The sequence below is a fragment of the Rattus norvegicus genome, chromosome 1 (assembly GCF_036323735.1).
Source record: "Rattus norvegicus strain BN/NHsdMcwi chromosome 1, GRCr8, whole genome shotgun sequence".
Lineage (NCBI taxonomy): Eukaryota > Metazoa > Chordata > Mammalia > Rodentia > Muridae > Rattus > Rattus norvegicus.
Window position 1 is genome coordinate 255080298 of NC_086019.1, and position 21632 is coordinate 255101929.

Genomic DNA, 21632 nt, shown 5'->3' on the forward strand with positions numbered 1-21632 from the left:
AACAGTAGAAAATGTTTGCAAGTCATATATTTGAGAAAAATATCAACATGCAAAACAGGTAGAAGATAGAGACAGATATTTCACAGATAATATCCAAATGACCAATAAGCAATGAAGTAGCCATTAGGAAAATGCAAAAATAACACACTAAACAGCTAAAATTAAAAGTGATAATACCAAATGCTGGCAAGGATACAGAGAAGCCAGATTATTCCTATATTTCTGGGGGAAATAAAAGCATGGCTACTCTATTGGCACTTCATTATAAAACTGAATATTCACAAGCCATGCAACCCAGCAAATATACTTTTGGGCATTTATCCCAGAAAAAAAAAAGGTTCGTTTTAGCTTTAAACTGTGTATATAAATATTCATTGAAGCTGTATTCATCAAAGCCAAAAGCTGGAGTCAGCCCTGATGACTTCCAATAAGAGAATAATTGTACAAACATACCATGGAATACTATTCGGCCACTTAAAGCAACAGACCTGATGCGTAAACACATGGATGATGTCCAGGTAGGGAATTCAGTTTCAAAAGATAGATAATTCCATCTAGATAACATTTTGGGATTCACAGAACTTTAGAAGTTGAGGACACATTGCAAAGGGTTAGGAATGGGACAGGAGAACAGGATTGGGAAAGTGGCTATCAAGAGGCAGTGTGAATCCCAGGGTGTAAGAACTTATGGATGGACAACCATACCCAGTGATAAAATTGTGTACAATACACACATAGTACACACAGGAATTCATGTAGAATCAGGGCGCACCTCTGCAAACCAGTGAGTTATGGTGAATGCTGTCTTTGCCGCCATGTTAGACTTAGTTCGGCGTTAGACTGCCTTTGGGATAAACTGGGCAATGTATACGGATGTTGACTTTATACTTTATATAAGGAACCTCTTTATGCGTTGTCATAACTATACCAATATAAACAAAGTGAAGCAGAGCCAAGGATGAGGTTTAGCTGTAGAGAACATACCTAACACACACAAGGCCCTGGGTTCAAGTCCCAATGCTCCAAAAGAGGAGAAGCCAAGGCCAGACCAGGAACAACTGAGTCGGAGGCAAACTCTCCTCAGTAGTCTAAATGGCTAATGGAGATGATTAGGGAGGAAACTATCTATGTTCTTCCCACTTCCTACTCCCATCCCAACCCAGGTCCTGCTCTCTCTGCGCATCTTGTTACTGATGAAGCCCAGCGTGCTGTCCAGAGTCAGCCACCAGGTCGCTTATGGGCTGCATGAACTCCTCAAGACCAATGCTGCCAACATCCACTCGGGTGATGACTGGGCCACTCTCTTCACATTGCTGGAGTGCATTGGCTCAGGCGTGAAGCCTCCAGATGCTCTACAAGCCACAGCCAGGGCTGATGCTCCTGATGCTGGTATGCCCTTTCCCAGGGAAATAAGCAGTTAGGACTCAGCAGCTGCTATGGGAAAACAAAACACAGGTTATTACCATCCAACAAGTTAAACACACCTGGTCCCTGCCATCTGCTTCTAGATCTTCCTGTGCCTATTGGCTATCCCACAGGCTAGACAGCATAAAGGCAAGTAGGCCGTGCAAGAAGGCTATCAAGCCAAGTTCCTACTGTCATGAAGAAGACCATGGTATAGAACCATATGTCCTTTCCCTGACGGCTGCTTCTAGTTGCTGTCAGAAGCCCAAATTAGCCTCCTGCCTTATTTGATCAAGAAAGATGTTGTCAGGGTTGGGGATTTAGCTCAGTGGTAGAGCGCTTGCCTAGGAAGCGCAAGGCCCTGGGTTCAGTCCCCAGCTCTGGAAAAAAAAAAAAAAGAAAGATGTTGTCTGGGCCTCACCCTTTTGGTGAGTGGGCTGAAGTAGGCAGACATGAGAGGAGACACTGGGCCGCAGCACCTTTCTTCTGCTTGTCCTCCTGTTCCATGTCCATCTGAGCTCTTGTTCCCTTTTCCCTGCCTGACTCAGGAGCACAATCCGACAGTGAGCTCCCATCCTACCATCAAAATGATGTCAGCCTAGACCGAGGGTACACTTCCGACTCAGAAGTCTACACTGACCATGGCAGGCCTGGCAAGATGCACCGATCAGCCACAGACGCTGACATGGCCAACAGTGGTTGGTTAGTGGTGAGTCTGCCACCATCCCGGGCGTGTGGGAAGGGTTCTTAGCTCTCAGAGGGGATGCCTGGCTTAGAATAGGGCCCCAGTTTATTCCTGTGCATTTTATAGGTGGGGAAGGATGACATTGATAACTCCAAACCAGCAGCAGGACTCAGCAGGCCAGGCCCTTCGCCCTTGGTCAATCAGTACAGCCTTACAGTGGGCCTGGACCTGGGACCACATGACACTAAGTCCTTGCTTAAGTGTGTGGAGTCTCTGTCCTTCATTGTTCGTGATGCTGCTCACATCACCCCTGACAACTTTGAACTCTGCGTCAAGACCCTCCGCATCTTTGTAGAAGCCAGTCTGAATGGTGGTAAGTTACTTATTGAAGGGGCAGTTGGGGAGTGGGTCAAGTGGAGATGGGAGAAAGGCTGGGTATCTTTGCCCTAAGGCTGTGGGAATGTGACCTTAGTCTGGCTCTGCTCAGGGTGCAAGTCCCAGGATAAACGTGGCAAGAGTCATAAATATGACAGCAAAGGGAACCGGTTCAAGAAAAAGCCCAAGGAGGGCTCGATGCTTCGGCGGCCCCGGGCATCCAGCCAGCATGCCACTCGGGCTGGACACAGTGATGAAGAGGAGGACGAAGGCGTGCCTGCCAGCTACCATACGGTGTCTTTACAGGTCAGTCAGGACGTAAGTATGGCACCCTTTACTTCTTCTCCTGTACCTAAGGCTCAAGACTTGGGTGGGACCAGGGAAAGTCAGAAGTCAGAAGAAATAGCCATTGTGTACTGCCCATCCCCTCAACCACCACCTCCACAGGGTTCCCTCATCTGAAACCAGCTCTAAGTCTTTGCTTACAGTGCATTCGTTTGTAGACAGGGTCTCACTGTGTGGCCCTAGTTCACCTGGAACTCCCTGCATAGACCAGGCAGGCCTCAAACTCAAACTCACAGAGATCTACTTACCTCTGCCTCCCAAGTACCAGAATTAAAGGTGTGCACCATCATGCCTGACGTTAAATGAAATTAATTTATTGGACTCAGGATGTATCTTAGTGGTAAGGTGCTTGCCTAGCATGTGTGAGAAATATATATATATCTTCACTTATTTTATCTGTAATATATATGCATGATACAAAATTCAGAAGATATAAAAGGATAGACTGATAAATTGAGTTTCCATTCACTCCTATAATCCAGCCCGAGTTCCCCTTACAAGAGGCAGCTTCATCTCTAGCATTGTCTGTCCTCCGTAGTTATTAAGTGTCTGTCAGGCTGACTTCATCTGACTGGATGACTGGAGATGCAGCTGCCTTTCAGAATAGCCTTAGGAAGATGATGAAAGGAGGGGGGCTATCCCAGCAGTTAGGGGTGCTTACTGCTCTTGCAGAGGGTGTATAACCCAGCTTCAGTTTCCTAGCAATCATACCAAGTGGCTATAGCTGCTTATAACTGCAGTTCCAAGGACTCTAACGCCCTCTGACCTCTGCAGTCACCTGAAGTCACATGGCTGCACACACATACACATACATTTCTAAGAGTAAGTTGATCTGGGGCTGGAGAGATGTCTCTGCACTTAAAGCACTGACTGATTTCCATAGGACCTAGGCTTTATTCCCGTCACCCACATGGCAGCTCACAAGCATCTGTAGCGCCAGGTTCAGAGGCTCTGGTACCTTCTTCTGGTACTCATGTGCATGGTGCACAGACATACCTGCAGGTAAATACCCACACCATATAAAATAAAAATAATGAAGTCTTTGCAAAAATAGAATAAGTACAGTCAGAAGGCAGAGGCAGGCGAATCTTGGACTTTCAGGACCCTGTCTAGAAAAGAAAATTAACTAATTTTTTTAAAAAAAGAAAACCGATTAAAAAATATGTTAAATCTGGCCAGACACTGGTGCCACAGAAGCCTTTCCTTTGTTTTTTATTTTTATTTATCATTGTATGTGGGCGTGTGCACACTCATGTGCACTCAGTGTGAAGGTCAGAGGATGGCTTTGTGAGTCTGTTCTCTCCTACCTGGGTCCCAGTTCCAGGACTGAACTCGGGCTGCCAGGCTTTCGTGCTAAGCATCTCACTAGCCCTGTTTGCTTTGTTGTAAAAACATGAGACTAACACGGGCAGCTGCCGTGACTCAGATGACTTCAGTGTAAAGGTGCTCTCAGCCACGCCTGGTGACCTGATGTCAACACAGAAACCCACAGTGGGAGGAGAGAACCAATTCCTACACATTGTCCCCCCACATATATGTGGCACATATACAAAACCAAAATAAGATTTTGGTTTTAGTTATAGTGAGATTAACAAAATAACTGTATCAGCAGGAATGAAATAGGATCCAAGGTGTCTTTCTCAGAGCCAGAGAGATGGCTCAGCAGTTTAGGAACACTGGCTACTTTCCCAGAGGACCTGGATTCTATTCCCAGTACCCACATGGCAGCTCACAACCCCCAGTCCCAGGGGTCCAGTGCCTCTTCTGGCCTCCACAGGCACAGCATGCTCATGGCACACAAACAAAACAGCTGTGTAGGCAAACGCCCGCACGAAAGTGCCTTTCTCACTGTGATCTCATGGTATTAAGTCTCAGTGCACATGTCTTTTAAAGTGTTCTCTTTTTTAAGTAACTCTTGACGTCTTTTAGAAACTTCTAGGACTAGAACAATGAGCTCAAGTTGAAGAGAGGAATTCGTGAGAGGGGTGGGCACAGCACAGCTTGTGCTGAGGGCCCTTGAAGACTCAGGCGAGGATAGCAGGGGAGGGAGGAAAACGACTGAACAACCTTATTCACATCCTGCACGCTTTCTGATCCCAGTTGCTAGACCTGATGCACACCCTGCACACACGGGCAGCCTCTATCTACAGTTCATGGGCAGAGGAGCAACGCCACCTGGAGACAGGTGGCCGGAAGATTGAAGCTGACTCACGTACCCTCTGGGCCCACTGCTGGTGCCCTTTATTACAAGGTAAATAAACCTGGGGAAGTATGCAGGGTCGAACAGGTGACATTGAAGCTCAAAGGAGCACCAGACCAGAAGTCTGGAAGATCCTGACCCTGCTCTCCCTCTCAGGTATCGCTTGCTTATGCTGTGACGCCCGGCGCCAGGTGCGGATGCAGGCCCTGACATATCTCCAGCGAGCCCTTCTGGTACATGACCTGCAAAAGCTAGATGCCCTGGAATGGGAGTCCTGTTTTAACAAGGTAGGACTCCTTACTGCTCTTAAGAGAAAGTACAGATCACAAGGCAGAAAGAATCAGAAAACCTAGAGCTCCTGCCATCCACCTGCATCAGATCTGCTGTCCTGTGACCATCTGCCCAGGCCCAAGTGACTGGGCTAATGTGACATTGGATACTTACCTACCAGGTGCTGTTTCCGCTACTGACCAAGCTTTTAGAAAATATCAGCCCTGCGGATGTGGGCGGGATGGAGGAGACCCGGATGCGGGCTTCCACACTGCTCTCAAAGGTACTGCTCACCACACTGCCCCCACCTACTCGCCCCATCCCTGCCTTTTCCCACAGAGAAGAGCCAGGTCTTCTCATGGGGCCTAATGATGAAATGTAAGTGCTCAGAACCCCCAGCTATAGAGGCGCCCAGGGGTTCAGGAGGGTTCTGGACTTGAGAGTAACCTCTGATTGAGTACCTACTTGCAAGGTGGGATCAGCTTTTCAGCTTCAGAGACAGCTACCGAAGGTTTCTCCATGACCCTTGGGTTCTAGGTCTTCCTGCAGCACCTGTCCCCACTGCTGTCCCTGTCCACCTTTGCTGCCCTGTGGCTCACCATCCTGGACTTCATGGACAAGTACATGCACGCAGGTTCCAGTGACTTGCTGGTATGTTCTGCCTTCGCCCAGTGCCCATTGACCACTTCCTCTTCCACATGCTGGGAAGACTTGCTGTTTGCCCCTTGGTGGCTGCCTCTGTCTTAACTCTGCCGCTGTCATGGTCCTATTACTGCTGCAGTCAGAAGCTGTCCCTGAGTCTCTGAAGAACATGCTCCTTGTGATGGACACAGCAGAGATTTTCCACAGTGCAGATGCAAGGGGAGGCAGCCCCTCTGCTCTCTGGGAGATCACCTGGGAGCGCATCGATTGCTTCTTACCACACCTACGTGATGAACTCTTCAAGCAGACTGTCATCCAGGGTAGGGCCTGGTCTAATCTTACAAGGAATCCTCCAATCTCAGTTTTCTCTGTTCATGGCGGGTGGACAAAGTAATGATTTCCCATTCGTCATGGCAGTACCTGCCTGTAGTCCCCAGTATTTAGGAGACGAATGTAGGGCAATATAGACTTAGGCTATCTCCAGGTACACTGTGAATGTGAGGCTAGCCTTGACTACTCTTAGAGAGGGGGAAAAAAAAATAAAGCCTGCTGGGTAGCCAGGATCCTGCAGGAAAGAAAACACTGAATGTTGCCATCTGGATTCTCCTTAGACCCCATGCCCACAGAGCCTCACAGTCAAAAACCTCTGGCTTCTACTCACCTGACGCCTGCTGCTGGTGACCCCAGGATGCCTGGCCATCCACCTCCTCCAGAGATACCCTCAGAAGTGGGAGCTTGTGGTGAGTTTCTCAGAGCTGGCCATCTGGAAACGCCTACGCAATGCCCAGTGTGGTTTAGGATTACTGTCAAGAGGGGGACTGGGAGACCAGGAAGGAGCCACAGTGAGAATTCTATTTGCCTGCTCTTCCTGTGGGAAATAGCAGGTCCCGATACACTATGATACCTGCCTAAGGTTTTCAGGCTTGGAGAGAGGACTGAGTCGGGGCCTGTAGTGACTATACAAAGGCTGCCTCTCTGGGATGTAGGAACCATCCAGATCAGCACTGACCTGCTCAAGGAGAGCTGTGAAGGAGGTTAAAGGTAGAGACGAGGTAGCTAAGTACTAAAATGAGTTTGTTTTTATACTGACGGATGGAATGCATTTTGTTATACCTTTATCGTTTAGTAGCTAATTAATTCTATAACTAGAGTTTGTATTTAGAGGCAAAATAAAAACCTAAGCTTTATTTTATTTATGTTTTAATTTATTTTTCTGTATGACAAGAATTTTAAGAGGAAGCTTTCAACATTGTAGCCTGGGAGAGGAGTAGGGAGGGACACAGACTTGGTAAGTCCACTAAGAGGAGTAGGGAGGGACACAGACGTGGTAAGTCCGCTAAGAAGCTTGAGAGTTGTCTGATGCCAACAGAAGTCTGACCACAGCTACTGTGCTCTTGTTACAGACCCGGAGAAGCCCGAGAGCACCAGAGCTGCCAGCAGCAGCTCCCCTGGATCGCCGGTGGCCTCTAGCCCCAGCAAACAGAGTCCTGCCCCAGAGGGACCTCCCCCACTGGCCCAGCCCCCACTAATCCTACAGCCCTTGACCTCCCCACTGCAGGTGGGGGTACCACCCATGACTTTGCCCATCATCCTCAACCCTGCACTCATTGAGGCCACCTCTCCAGTGCCTCTCTTAGCCACGCCACGCCCTACAGACCCCATCCCCACCTCTGAGGTCAACTAAGGCAGCCACTCAGAGGTCAGGACCATTCCTTCCTATCAGGCATTCAAGGCCCTGCTTCCAGTCCCAGGGGCCACAGAAATCTTCAGGCCCAAAGCAAGCTGCTGTTACCACTGCTTGACAGGGGGATGACGATGTTTATAGTCCCTGCTGGGATCCACTCCAGGCTGCGAGGTTCTTCCTCTGCCGTTCAGTCCTGAACTTCCAAGCTGAGAGTGGATGCAGGCTGAACCTGTAGCCTCTGCCTCTGGCCTGGCAGCCCTGGGGAGGCATAGAGCCAACCCTGCTGTGCCAACCCTGCAGTGCCTGCCATGTGCCCCCTGCCAGGTTGGGCATTAGGAGCCAAGCCCGACCTCTCTGCACTTTGTTCCTCTCCCTATCCAGTCCATCAGTCCTGGGCCACTGCCTCCAGTTCTTCTTCCTTCATTAAATAGTTGGTCAGTTTGGAGTCGCTTGGCACCATGGAGGGTGGACAGGTAGGACTCGATGGGGGGTCTGCCCACAGGAGCATGTACATATGGAAAAATAACATTGGACTTTTTATGATATAATAAATGTCTTAGTACCAACACAGTTCCTATCCCTCTGGTTTTCTTTTGCATTTGTGTCAGGCACTGCATTGTTGGGATGTCATGTCCAAGCCTTGCTTGGGCCTTGGAGAAACAGGTAAAGTGAAGCTGAGCATATCACCAGTGAGGCCTAACCACCTGACTCCAGCCATCAGCCAGAGCCTCCTCCCTCCCCCCTGCCATAAAGGACCTGTGTCAGGGACTTGGGCAGTTTCATAACTGCTTCAAGAGAGACACTTTAAGGAAACCTGCCAGGGTCGTGGAGCAGGTGACTCAGAGCAGGTGGAGTTGCCCAGAAGTTCTCTTTCCAGTGAGCCTCGTGACTGAGGACTAGGAGTCGTCAGGCTGGACAGGTGCAGGGGCACCTTCCCACTGTTGTAGTCATGTAGTTCTGGACATGGGCTATCAGTCTGACCCCACAACCTCCATCTACCATCCGCCCCAATTGCTCCAATGGGATTGAAGGACCAAGGCATAGGGCTGGTATTCTGCTGGGGATGGCAGTGTGCCTCAGGCAGAGCTTACCTATTGCCTGATTTAGTTGGCTTCCATCTCCAGCCAGTCCTGGGAGGCAAGAGTCTGGGACCTTTGGGCGAGCAGCTAACCTTGCTCTTGTAGCACCTGAGGCTTGATGCCCAGCTCTCTATAATTGCCCAGACTTCCCATGGTTTGTCACTTGCACATTGCCAGATTTTGGAGCTCTAACCTCACTTTGGTATAGAAAAGAGCACCTGGGAAATGGGAACCACCTTTTGTGGGGAAATTCATAAAACCTGAACTAGTTTATCTTTTCATCCAGGTCCAGACCAGGCCTAGTTTCCATATGAATCGGAAGCCTTGCCCAACCCTGCCCCTGAGAAAATGAGGAGCAAGTAACTCAATGGCTAATGTAGAAAAGCCAGAGTCTACAGCCAGACACCGGGGCCTCGCCTCTGCCCAGTGCCTCTTCTCCCTTCTGAGGCCTGTGAAAGCACATTGCTTCCCTAGAGCAAAGACACCTAGAGGCCATCTGTCATCTTCCTAGATCAATATACAGAGCTATCTATTCACTGATAAACCAGGTCCAGCTTGGTAAACAAAGGAGTTTATTGGGGTGACTTCCGGGAGCACAGTGACTCAGTAGACATCTGCTTCATCTGAGAGCCCCAACCCAGCATGGGTGGGGGTTCATGGAAGCTTCATTGCTGCAGTCCCAATCCTACTCAACCTTCTACCCTTATAAAGACCATGAGCAGCTGGGGCAGGGTGGTGCACACGCAGATGGGAAGAGGTAGCTGAACCCTCAGCTGAGGCTCCATCCTTCGCTCTCCTCCTGTAAGGAACTGTTCACAGGCCTGGTGCTCCGTTTCATTGGTCATTTCCAGAGTAGAGGACAAAAGTGCACTAGACCATCCTATGAAGAAAAGAGGAATGGCACCTGTATGTCCCTCAGTCTTGCCAAATAGAAAAGAAGCTGGAGGCCTATAGGTTGACTCCCTGCTGGGAAGCAGAGAAAAACTTTTGGGGTGCGGGAGGAGAGAGTTTGAGCTCTGAGTCTGGGTTCTGGCGCTCATGTTGAGTGGCCCAAAACTGTCTGTAACTCCAGCTCCCAGATAGGATCTGATACCCTCTTCTGGCCTTTTCATTCACTTGCACACACCCATACACAGATGAACATGTAATTAAAAATAGTATCCTAAAAGAGGAACAGCCGAATCATGGCCATGATATCTCCTCTTAGAAGGCAAAGGTGGCCATGAGAGGAGAGTCAATGTGAACAACAAAGACAGACACCTTGATGATGTGGAAGTGGCAGGATCCTTGCGGAAAAGCAACAGCCTGGTCTGGAGGAAAATGCTCATCTCCCGTAGTGCTGTAGGAGAGTAGACACCCATGAAGTCTCGCCAACATGGCTGCCAAAACAGGACCTGAACAATGCCAGTGGACATGCTAACAAGGAAGGGGAAGCGCTCAAGAAGCCTCAACCCTAGACAAAGGGTATGGGCACCAGGGAATGCTGAGAGCAGGAGAGATAGTCTTCCTCAGGGCAGAGCCTCCCCAGTTGGTTATCCAACACCAAGTGGTCAGCCTTGAAATATTCATACAAATAACATGAAATGGACTCAGTAGATAGTATTTTATGTATTTAGGAATAAATAGTGTGTTTGTAGCAATTAGAAAGTAGAGAGACCATAAGTTTGTGAGGGAGCAATGGGGTACATGGAAAGAAGAAAGGGAAAATATGTAATTATAATTTTAAAAAATAACAAAAATTCTTTTTTTAAGGCTTGTTTTAGTGACTGATCATGTGAGGCCACACCCTGGCCACTATGTACAGACATGAGGGAAGCTTTATTTCTTGGTCTCTTCCTGTTTGGCTAGAGTTTTGATGATCTCTTCCTTCTCGGCCTGGAGGCGCTCCTCCAGTGCTTTTGCACTTTCTTGGTCTTAGTCCTGTGAGCCTCAGCCTGGTCAGCCAGTAGCCTCTTGCAGTCCTTGTCTTCCTTCAGTTTGTGAATGTGATCCACGAGAATCTGCTTGTTTTTGAAGACATTTCCTTTGACCTTCAGGTACAGGCTATAATACAATCTTCTTAGATTCCCAGTACCTCCTGAGAAACCAGCACAGGATCCTCATCCTTGTCATCCAAGTCACCTTCTAGGGCATCCGAGCGTTGGCAGTACCCTTCCTTTTCCCTATGCCTATATGCCTGCCCTTCCATTTGGCTAAGGTGTTTTTTCAGCAGCGAGCCCAGGAATGGACAGTCACAGGCTTCCGGATGATCAGCCCATCTTTGATCAGCTTCCTGATCTGCTGACGGGAGTGGGCATTGTCAATTTTATCAGTCTCATTGGGGTCCAACCAGACCTTTTTACCACAGTGGAGGACACTAGAGGCCAGCCTCTTCTGTAGCCTGAACATTCTCATGACTGCAGACACAGCAGAGAAAGGAAAAGCAAGAAAATTCCTTCTTTAATGACCAGAGGAAAGCTGGTGATGGATCTGTGACCTAAAACTCACACACTGTTGCTGGGCAAAGATGGTGCACGCCTTTAAACCCAGCAGTCAGGAGGCAGAGGCAGGCAGATCTCTAAGTGCGAGGCCAGCCTGGTCTACCAAATGAGTTCCAGCATAGCCAAGGCTACACAGAGAAACCCTGTCTCAGAAAAACAACAACTACAAACTCAAAGACCCTCGCACTGAGAAGTGACATTGCTAGAGATGAGCAGCATGTCTGTGCTGGTTTGCCTAAGCATCCTTTAGAACTTTCATTCACAAGTCTGAGAGGTGAAGGTGTGGAGTGTGGAACTGGGGACAGATCAGCTTTACTCTCTGCTTCCTGTTTCTTCCTGTGATGCTTCGTTCTAAGTGTTGTTGGTAGGGCAGAAATGCCACACACACCAAGAATCCATGTATAATTTCTCATGCAAGACAGTAAGTAGTAGGAAGGAGCTACCTGGCCCACATCTTCTTAGATTCCCAGTATCTCTCATACCCCCACCTGAAGTGAAAATGTGAGGTCTGAATTGAACCTCTTCTGGGACCTCCTGAAATGAGACCCACAGAGGTGGTGATGGATGCAAGAGCAAGAGGAGTTTAATCATTCCAACATGTCGGGGCCATCCCACTTCAAGGGGGGAGATGACCCCGAGCAGATTTTAAGAGGATTATATACCTTGCAAACAATTGGGGCAGAATTCAAACAATTAGAGCAGAATCTGCATAATGGTAACTAGGCAGGGTACTATGTGCATTTGGTGGAGTGAAACAACTTTCAGATAGACAATTCAGTGTACCATTCAGGACTTTCTGAGGGGAGTCAGTTGGGAGTCTGGTAGCTTTGTGTGATAATTTGGCTTGCAGCTGTTCCAGGAACTAAACCAGCTTTTTTTTTTTTTCTTCCTGGAAGGGAGGGGTCCTTGTGCTCAGACATTTGTGGTGGAATTTTCCCACTAACCTTAGATTGACCCCAACTCTGGCTCTTTCAGAAACTTCTATTTCTTTGGAAAGTTAATTATGTCAAATGGTGGTTTGCTGGGGCACACAGGTGAATAAAAGGACGTCTTGCTAAAGCAGACCGAAAAAGAATGTTTTCCTGAGCTGGAGAAATGGCTCAGCGGTTAAGAGCACTGACTGCTCTTCCAGAGGTCCTGAGTTCAAATCCCAGCAACCACATGGTGGCTCATGACCATCTGTAATGGACATCTGATGCCCTCTTCTGGTGTGTCTGAAGACAACTACAGTGTGCTAATAAATAAAAAAATCTTAAAAAAAAAAAATGTTTTCCTGAAGCAGACACGGGTGAGAGGATGTGTGGATAGAGCGGACACATGAAAGAACCCATAATGAAGGAGTATAAATGTGACCCCACAGACAGTGGGAGACGAGCATGAGCCTTGGTTTGCTCCCTCTCGATTCCTCACTAATGACACGCATGTGTTGGTTTGCCTTACACAGTGTTGTTGAGCTCAACTTGCGATAACTCTGACATTGAGAGAAACTCAAGAAATTCTGGGGCAGCTTGCTGCTACAGTGGCCTCACTTCAGGCTGGTTGCCAAGCCTGGCAGTTTCTTCAGGATAGGATTGAGGTACAGTTGCAGGTTTGTGCCTGGTGTCTGTCTGCCTAGAGAATGGTTTGCAGCTGCTGAGTCTGCATATTTGATGTTCCCTAGAAACAACAGAGTGCATGGTGATTGGAGCATGGGTGTTCATTTCTGTTGATGGCTAGAAGACAGCAGCCAAGGAGTAGCAGAACTGTTGAATCCCTGGAATTTTGATTCTCAACCTTCTTAATGCTGCAACCCTTTAATATACTTCCTCATGTTGTAGTGACACCCCCAACCATAAATGTTTGTAGCTGTAGATCTGCTACTAATAGGAATCATAACGTAAATATTTTCAGAGATAGAGGGTTGCTGGGTGGGTTGCGACCCACAGGTTGAGAGTCTCTATCCTCCTAGAGCCCTGGCTATTCATGTCAAGTAGTCAATCATCTATCTGTACTTTGAAATTGTCTTCCCTGCTTCTGTTTTTTCTTGGTTCTCATCCATCCTGCTGGCCATGTGCCCTTTTCTGGTCCCTTTATTGACTCATCTCCACAGCCTCTGAACACTTGAGCAGCCAGAGCGTAGTCCTCAGCTTACTAATCTGTTTTCTCCACTGATGCCATCCTCTGACAAAGCCTCAAATACCAGCCATTGCAATGACTTTGTGCCCAGTTTGAACTTTCCAAGGCTAGCTAACTTCTAACACAGAGTCGCTCTCCTGCCCTTCAGCTCCTCCACTTGAATGACTCAGGCATTTATTTTAAGTTACCAACATTAAGATTCCTTTTTCTAAAAAGCTAGGCTTGCTTCTATTTCATGTATATATGTGCCCAAATGTATGTCTGCCTGTGTACCATGTCTATATTTGTTGCCCAGAGGCCAGAAGAGGATGTCAGATCTCCTGGAATTGGAGTAAACCGTCACATGGAAACTCTGATGTGGGTGCTGGGAATTGAACCTGGGCCTCTGTAGAGCTTTTAACTAGTGAGTCATCTCTCTAGACCCCCAAGCAAAAGTTCTTAATTACCCCTTGCAAATTGGCTCCTCCCTAAGCCTGCCCAGTGTCTCGGGAAGACAGTTAAATTCTTCCAAGTTTTTAATCCCAAAACTCTCTCACCAAGTGTGGCGTCTTATGCCCATAATCAATGCCTGCACTTTAGAGGCTGAGGCAGGAGACTTACTGCAAATGCAAGACAATCCTGGGTTAGAGTAGGAGATCCTGCCTCAAAATAATAAAATAAAAACAAAAATTTCCTTCTTGCATCCTATAACCAATCCTTGGGAAATCTTGATGCCACCCATAGTGGGACTGCATCTTCCATCCCTACCTACCTCTCCAAGTCCAAGCCACCAACCCTGGCCTCCCTCCTTTGTCTTTGCTTGATATGCCATGCACTCTGTTTAACCTAAGGCATTTCCATCCCACTGCTTATCCTGTTCAGAACAAAATGCATCCACAGTCCCTACCCTCTGTTCCATCCCCCTACCCCCTTCCCCCTGATCCCTGTAACCTGCCCCTGGGCCCCTGCTTCTTGCCCCTAACCCCTGCACCTTGCCTCTCTTGGAGACACAGTCCTGGAAATTGAACTCAGAGCCTTGTTCATGCTAGGAAAGTGCTCTACTTCTAATCTATAGCCCTACCCTAGTCCTTGCTTTATTCTATCTGCACAGCCTTACTGTTCCTTAGCTATGCACCCACAATCAAGTGGGGACTTTGCCATGTTCAGCCCTCTCTCTAGATATAACACGTCACACTCCCTAACTTATTTCAAGGCACTGTCTTTTTCTGTTTGAAGACATACTGTCTTATAGGGAACTGGGGGAACTCTCTAGAAGGATTAGGTAATCTAAAATTTCATAGGGGAGGGTCACAGATGATCAGTGGTCTACATTCCTTTGTCATGAAGTTCAATCATGTGTGGTCAGTGGTTTACATCCCTATATCATGAACATTCAGCCATGTGATGATATAGGGATGCCCAGCACAGAGAGCCCATTCTGAGATATTTTCCCATTTTTGCGGTTATCCCCAGCCTGTTCTTTGGGAGGGGGTGTTTATGATCTTGTTCTGGATTCTATCAAATCTAACACATCTATGGGGTGCTACCAATTACTTCATAACTTTGGGTATGTCCAGCATCTGCAGGCTTTTGTTGTACAGTGACCAGAGCTAAGGTTGGTTTTCTAACAACCTTTGGCTTGCTTTCCTTAATTTAATTATGGTGGCATAGTGGGCTCAGCTCGTAATGCTTCTGTCTCTGAATATCTTTCTGATTCTTTTTTTTTCCCCGGAGCTAAGGAATGAACCCAGGGCCTTGCGCTTGCTAGGAAAGCGCTCTACCACTGAGCTAAATCCCCAACCTTCATCTTTCTGATTCTTTTCTTTTTTTCTTTTTTTTTTTTTTTTTTGGTTCTTTTTTTCGGAGCTGGGGACCGAACCCAGGGCCTTGTGCTTCCTAGGTAAGCGCTCTACCACTGAGCTAAATCCCCAGCCCCTCTTTTTTCTTTTTTTCGGAGCTGGGGACCGCATCTTTCTGATTCTTATGTATAAGTTCTTCTTTTTCTTCTAAAGCAGTCTCCATTTTTTTCACTTTCCTCCTTTTCTTGTATCTATAAAGCCCTTTTTCTTGAGAAGGCATAAAAAGTTGCTATGGCTATGGAGACTAGAACAAGAATCAGCAGCATGGTAATAATTATAATCCGTATTGTGTCAGTTTCAGCTAAGTTATTTATCTTTTCCACTTCTATCTTTAAGCCATCTAAGGGCCCAAATGCTCTGTGATATTGTTTTGCTCATTCTTATACCTCTCTCTCTCTCTCTCTCTCTCTCTCTCTCTCTCTCTCAAACAGAACTTTATACATCTACTACAGCAAGACATCCTTTCACCTGTGTGCCCCAGCAAAATGTCATTTGACAAAACTGACTTTCCAAACAAACCAGACATTTCTACTTCATCGGCACTGATAGATGAATGGATTAGAACTACAGTGTATATTGGATTTCATTCACTTGATATGACTTTATTAGGAGAAGTGGTCTCCCAATTTTGAGAAAAGCCAAACTGCCAGATGTCTTTAAGCAAAATCATTGCAAAAAGAATTGTAGGTAGGACCAAGCTAATTCTGAAAGAAGGTCTGAGTGTTCTGGAATACACAGATGACGTGGCAAAGGCCGACATTGGATTAAGGAATGTATATCAACAAGAGACAAACACAGTAACTCTTTGTCAGGAAACACCCAGTGGGAACTCTCACAGGCCCCAATATCAGGTTCAGATCAATCATCTCAGGTTAGCAGTGGAGAAACTCATCTGCAAAACACTTAAGCAACACTGCTCTGAAGACAGATATTAAAAACCCCAGTCATTGGGGTTGGGGATTTAGCTCAGTGGTAGAGCGCTTGCCTAGGAAGCGCAAGGCCCTGGGTTCGGTCCCCAGCTCCAAAAAAAAGAACCAAAAAAAAAAAAAAAAAAAAAAAAAAAAAAAAAAAAACCCAGTCATCAAAGTCAGAGCAACTTCAATAGATAAAGCAGAAAACCCAGAAGGAACCAAAAAAAAAAAAAAAAAAAAAAAAAAAAAACACAAACAAAAAAACCCAACAAGTATTTTGGCAAATTTCTATAAATGATCAGAGGCCAAAACTAAAGGCACTTATAAGTAATACTGAAACTGAAGGAATAGTAGACACTAGAGAAGATGTAACCATAATGTCACCAAAATTGTCACCTCCAGATTGGTCTTTTCAGGAGGGAGAGATTCAATTTCAAGGGGTTGAAACTTGATCCCAGATAAGGCAAAGTGTGAAATGACTTGAATGTGTAGGGCTTGAAGGTCAAATAGGAAAATTAAAGTCATATGTGACTGATATGGACATGACTTTTAGGGGAAGAGATCTATTGCAACAACAAGAAGCACAGATTAGCATCCCTCCAACCTCGAGGACAAACTTTACATATGGGATATTCCTGATGAAGTTATTGGAAAAAAATTATCAAGAACAGCCACAAAGTGCCCAAGGTGTCCATAATCAAGACGCACTGGAAGCTGACTCTTCCATTTTATCTGAGGCAGAACACCAATGGTCTAACACTAAAGTGGATGGCTGACCAACCTACTTAGATAGAACAATGGCCTATGACAAAAGAAAAGCTACAGGCATTGGTACAGCTCATCCAAGAACAGGTAGGTGGAGGCTCAGCACACAGACTGTGACCAATCCCTGGAATTCTCCTTATATGTCGTTAAAAGGAAATCTGAAAAATGGAGGCTATTAACAGATCTGAGTGCAATCAATAAAATCACTCAGCCCGGTGTTGGGGATTTAGCTCAGCGGTAGAGCGCTTGCCTAGCAAGCGCAAGGCCCTGGGTTCGGTCCCCAGCTCTGAAAAAAAAAAATCACTCAGCCCAATGGGCTCTTTACAGCCTAGAATCCCATTGCCTGCCTTGTTGCCTAAGTCATGGCCTACTATAGTGACTGATTTAAAAGATTGCTTTTTCTCAATCCTTTTGCAAGAAGAGCATGATAAAGATTTGCTTTCACTGTGCCCACATTTAACCACTCAATGCCAACAAAAAGATATAAATGGAAAGTTCTTCCTCAAGCAATGCTGAATAGTCCTACCTTATGCCAATATTTTGTACAACAGCCACTGGAAATTATTCATAAACAGTTTCCTCAGTCTATAATTCACCACTATATGGATGATATCTTATTGGCTGATTCAGATACAAATGCCTTGGAAAGAATATTTAATGAAATAAAGAAAACTTTGCCTTGTTGGGGATTACAAATTGGCCCTGGAAAAAACATATGCAGGAGATTCTATTATCTAGGATATAAAATAAGTCTACAAAAGGTTACGCCACAAAAGGTACAAGTTAGGAGAAACCAATTAAGGACTCTTAATGATTTCCAGAAATTATTGGGAGATATTAACTGGCTTCAGCCTATAATTGGCTTGGCTACTCAAGAGCTGAGTAATTTATTTAAAACCTTACAAGATGATAAAGATTTAAATATCCCAAGAAAATTATCAACTGGGGCTGAAAAGGAGTTGACTCTGATAGAAAGGAGACTGCAGGATGCACATCTAGATTGTATCGGTCCACAGATGGCCTGCATCTTCTCCTACTGTACTCTACTCATTCCCCCTCTGGAATTCTCATGCAGAGAGAAGATTAGATCTTTTTTTTTTTTTTTTTCCGGAGCTGGGGACCGAACCCAGGGCCTTTCGCTTGCTAGGCAAGCGCTCTACCACTGAGCTAAATCCCCAACCCTGAGAAGATTAGATCTTAGAATGGATGTTTTTAGAACACAAACAGAGTAAAAAATTAAAGACCTAAGTAGAAAAGGATTCTGAATTGATTCTGAAAGGAAAAAAATGAGTCTTCGTCAATTAGCAGGAATAGGTCCAGCAGAAATTATAATACCTTTTACTAATGCAGAAATTACCTCATTATGGGCAAAAAAATTAACAGGGGCAAAGCTTACAGTAACTTTTGAAAGAAGTTAACAAAGTTGCAGAGTAAATGACTTCAAGTCTGTGAAAAGAAATTGTTGGACTCTCCCTCATATGTAAAAGGGATGCCAATTTCTTGAACCCCTACATTCTATTCTGATGCAAATAAACCGGGAAAAGCAGGTTACAAGTCAGAAAATATATAAAGTAATTCGGGTCCCTTATGGTCCAGTTCAGAAATCAGAGTTGCATGCCGTTCCTATGGGATTATTAGATTTTCCAGAATCCCTTAATATAGTTACTCTCAATATGCAGAAAGTGGTGTTTTGGGCTGGAGAGATGGCTCAGCGGTTAAGAGCACCCGACTGCTCTTCCAGAGGTCATGAGTTCAATTCCCAGCAACCACATGGTGGCTCACAACCATCTGTAAAGAGATCCGATGCCCTCTTCTGGTGTGTCTGAAGACAGCTACAGTGTACTTATATATAATAAATAAATAAATCTTTAAAAAAAAAAAAAAAAGAAAGTGGTGTTTTACATATTGAAACTGCTGAATTTATTCCAGATGATTCAGAATTCACTATTTAATTCAACTACAAAAAGTAATCAGAAATAGAAATCAGCATCATATATAACACATATCAGACCCCATACAGGTCTTCAAGGCCCTCTAGCACAAGGTAATGGTGAAATTAATCAGTTAGAGATAGGAAATGTGCTGGAAACTTCAGGACTTTATTTTTATAAAAAAAAAATACACATGTTAACAGCAAAGGTTTGAGGAAACTGTTTTCTACCACTTGGCAGCAAGCCAAGGAAATTATAAGGAAATGTCCTCCTTGTTCTTTGTATAACCAAACTCCATTACCTGCAGGGAGTAACCCAGAAGGTACCCAAGAAATGCTAGTTGACAAATGGGTGCATTTCATTTTGCAGAGCTTGGAAAGTTAAAGTATGTGCACCATAGCATAGATACATGTTCGGGATTTCAGTGGCAACTGCTCTACGCTCTGAAAAGGCTGATTCTGTAATTATACCTTTATTAGATGTTATGCTATCACGGGCTTACCTGTGGCAGTGCTCCAGCATGTCTGTCGTACAATGAAACATTTTTTACATATTATAAAATAAAGCATATTGGGGGTGGGAGAGATGGCTTCACGGGTTAAGAACACTGTCTGCTCCTCCAGAGGCCCTGAGTTCAATTCCCAGAACCCACATGGCAGCTCACAACTGTCTGTAACTCCAGTCTCAGAGGCTGACACCTTCGCAGAGACATACATGCAGGCAAAACAGCCATGAACATAAAACAAAAGTAAATTTTGAAAAATTAAAATATATATATATATAAAGTATATTAAAGGTATACATACAATCCTACAGGACAAGCAGTTGTAGAGACATCTAATCGAACTTTAAAGGAGATGCCTAACAAACAGAAGGGGTAACAAAGACCCACAGAGATAGACTACATAATGCTTTATTAACTTTAAATTTTCCAAATGCTAATGAGCAAAAAACAACAGCTGTTTGAAGACATTGGACTATGTGGGGAAAGAACCTGGGAATTGTACTATCCTGTCTGTTTTAAAGATGCCTTAACTTCAGAATGAAAGGAAGGAAATGTGTTAAAGAAGCAGTCTTGTCTTTGTTTCAACGGGAAAAGAAAAGCTATGGATTCCATCAAAATTAATAAGGATTATATTTGACCAGGGGACACCTCCTGAAAATCTTTGTTGCAGACATGAAGGACAAAATCAAAAACAACAAAACAGAGAACATGAACACTGACCCCTCTACACAGGGAACATGAACACTGACCCCTCTACATGGGAACAGTTCTGAGACTGAAAATGTTTCCAGACAGGACGTCAGCTAAGCAATAAATCTTGTTGGCTACAGAGTCCTCAGGACTTATCATGCCATCTTTTCAAAGGGCATGGCTGAAACTTTATATTACAGTTTGGTTATATAGTCTAAACTAACTTATTAAGAAAACTAGATGCCTCACCTGCTCAGAGAGCAGACAATCATCTTTAGCTAGCTACTCTGTGCACACGCCACACGTTCTGTCAAAAAAAAATGCCAAGGGGTTGGGGATTTAGCTCAGTGGTAGAGCGCTTGCCTAGGAAGCGCAAGGCCCTGGGTTCGGTCCCCAGCTCCAAAAAAAAACCAAAAAAAAAAAAAAAAATGCCAAGGATGTCCAAGACCTGATATGACATCCAGGGACGTAAACCAAGGCAGGTAGCTAAACATGGCATCAGTCGGGGGTCGGTGCTGAGAACAGCTGACAAAGGTCAGCACTGAGAGGGGCTGACAGGAGTTGGTCCAGATAGCAACTGACAGGGGCTGCTGCCTGTGGCAGCCAGCAATAAGAGAAATTACTCAGCAGACTTTTCTCTGAGGGAATAAAGCTTGATTTACTTGACTGGCACTCCTTGTGGCCAGCAAAAAACTCTGAACTCTTTTAACTCTTAGAGGCCAGCAAGAGGGAAAAGCAAAGAGAAAATTCATACACACACACACACACACACACACACACACACACACACACGGGGGGGGGAGCAAAAGACAGATTCCAATAACCTCATACATACAAATACATACATACAGATAGACAGACAGATGGATAGACAGACAGACATTCACACATTGAATGGATGGAGCAAAGCTCCAGCAAGCAGGGTTCAAGTGTTTCAAACACACATACACACATATGCACATATGCACATATACACATATACACACATGCCTGGTGGGTGGATGGAACGAAGTTTCAACAATCATGCTCCAAGTATTTCATTTCATACACATACATGCACATATACACATACATACACATATATACATACATGTATATATACAGAGTTATACAGAGTTAGTAGATGGAGCAAGTTCCAACACAGCCACACAAACTTTACATATATATTTTTGATGGATAGAACAAAGCTCCAATATACCCTCAGAAGATACATATATGTGTATATATATATATATATATATATATATATATATATATATATATTCGATGGGTGGAATGAAGTTCCAACAACTTATTTTTTCTCCCATAGCTTATATATCCCAGCAAAATCTTTCAAGCAGTATAAAATTACAATGTGATTATATTCCAGTTTTCTTCTAGTGAATGACTATGAAAAACAGTGTGTTCCCCAATACCTTTACAAGAAAAAAACATTACTTAGTACAGGTAAAGAAAACAAAGTATTCCCAAGAACCCACGTACATTTGTAACTAAGCAACTGTTATAGATAAATAAAGTATGAGCAAGCAAGGTAGTTTTCTCGCCAGTTTCTCTTACAGGCAGACAGCACTTGCAGTTACAAAGAAAGAATTATTATTTATCTTTAAAAGTAATATTATAAGAATCTTAAAAGAATCGTGAATCTAACTTTTATATATAAAAATCTGTCATATCTGTTTTAAATCGTCAGAATGCACATCTGCTCATCGGCAA

General features: G+C 45.0%; 1 protein-coding gene and 1 pseudogene across 13 annotated transcripts in view; one reads left to right on the top strand and one right to left on the bottom strand.

Annotated features, from left to right (window-relative positions):
* Positions 1–8182, top strand: part of Gbf1 (golgi brefeldin A resistant guanine nucleotide exchange factor 1) — a 128696-nt gene extending 120514 nt beyond the window's left edge. For 8 of the 13 annotated variants that reach the window (XM_006231500.5, XM_039080486.2, XM_006231496.5 and 5 more), the window contains 11 exons: positions 1164–1389; positions 1953–2113; positions 2216–2462; positions 2577–2782; positions 4910–5060; positions 5166–5296; positions 5461–5562; positions 5817–5930; positions 6061–6241; positions 6533–6661; positions 7325–8175. In XM_006231500.5, coding sequence (XP_006231562.1) covers positions 1164–1389; positions 1953–2113; positions 2216–2462; positions 2577–2782; positions 4910–5060; positions 5166–5296; positions 5461–5562; positions 5817–5930; positions 6061–6241; positions 6533–6661; positions 7325–7605 — 1929 coding nt within the window. In that variant the 3' untranslated portion in view covers positions 7606–8175. Of the gene's footprint in view, positions 1–1163; positions 1390–1952; positions 2114–2215; positions 2463–2576; positions 2783–4909; positions 5061–5165; positions 5297–5460; positions 5563–5816; positions 5931–6060; positions 6242–6532; positions 6662–7324 lie in introns of all 13 variants that reach the window. The other 5 variants (XM_006231501.5, XM_006231502.5, XM_006231498.5 and 2 more) reach the window with 2 other exon arrangements.
* Positions 8183–9521: 1339 nt separating this feature from the next.
* On the bottom strand, positions 9522–14204 carry Rpl19-ps3 (ribosomal protein L19, pseudogene 3; annotated as a pseudogene).
* Between the last annotated feature and the right edge of the window lie 7428 nt (positions 14205–21632).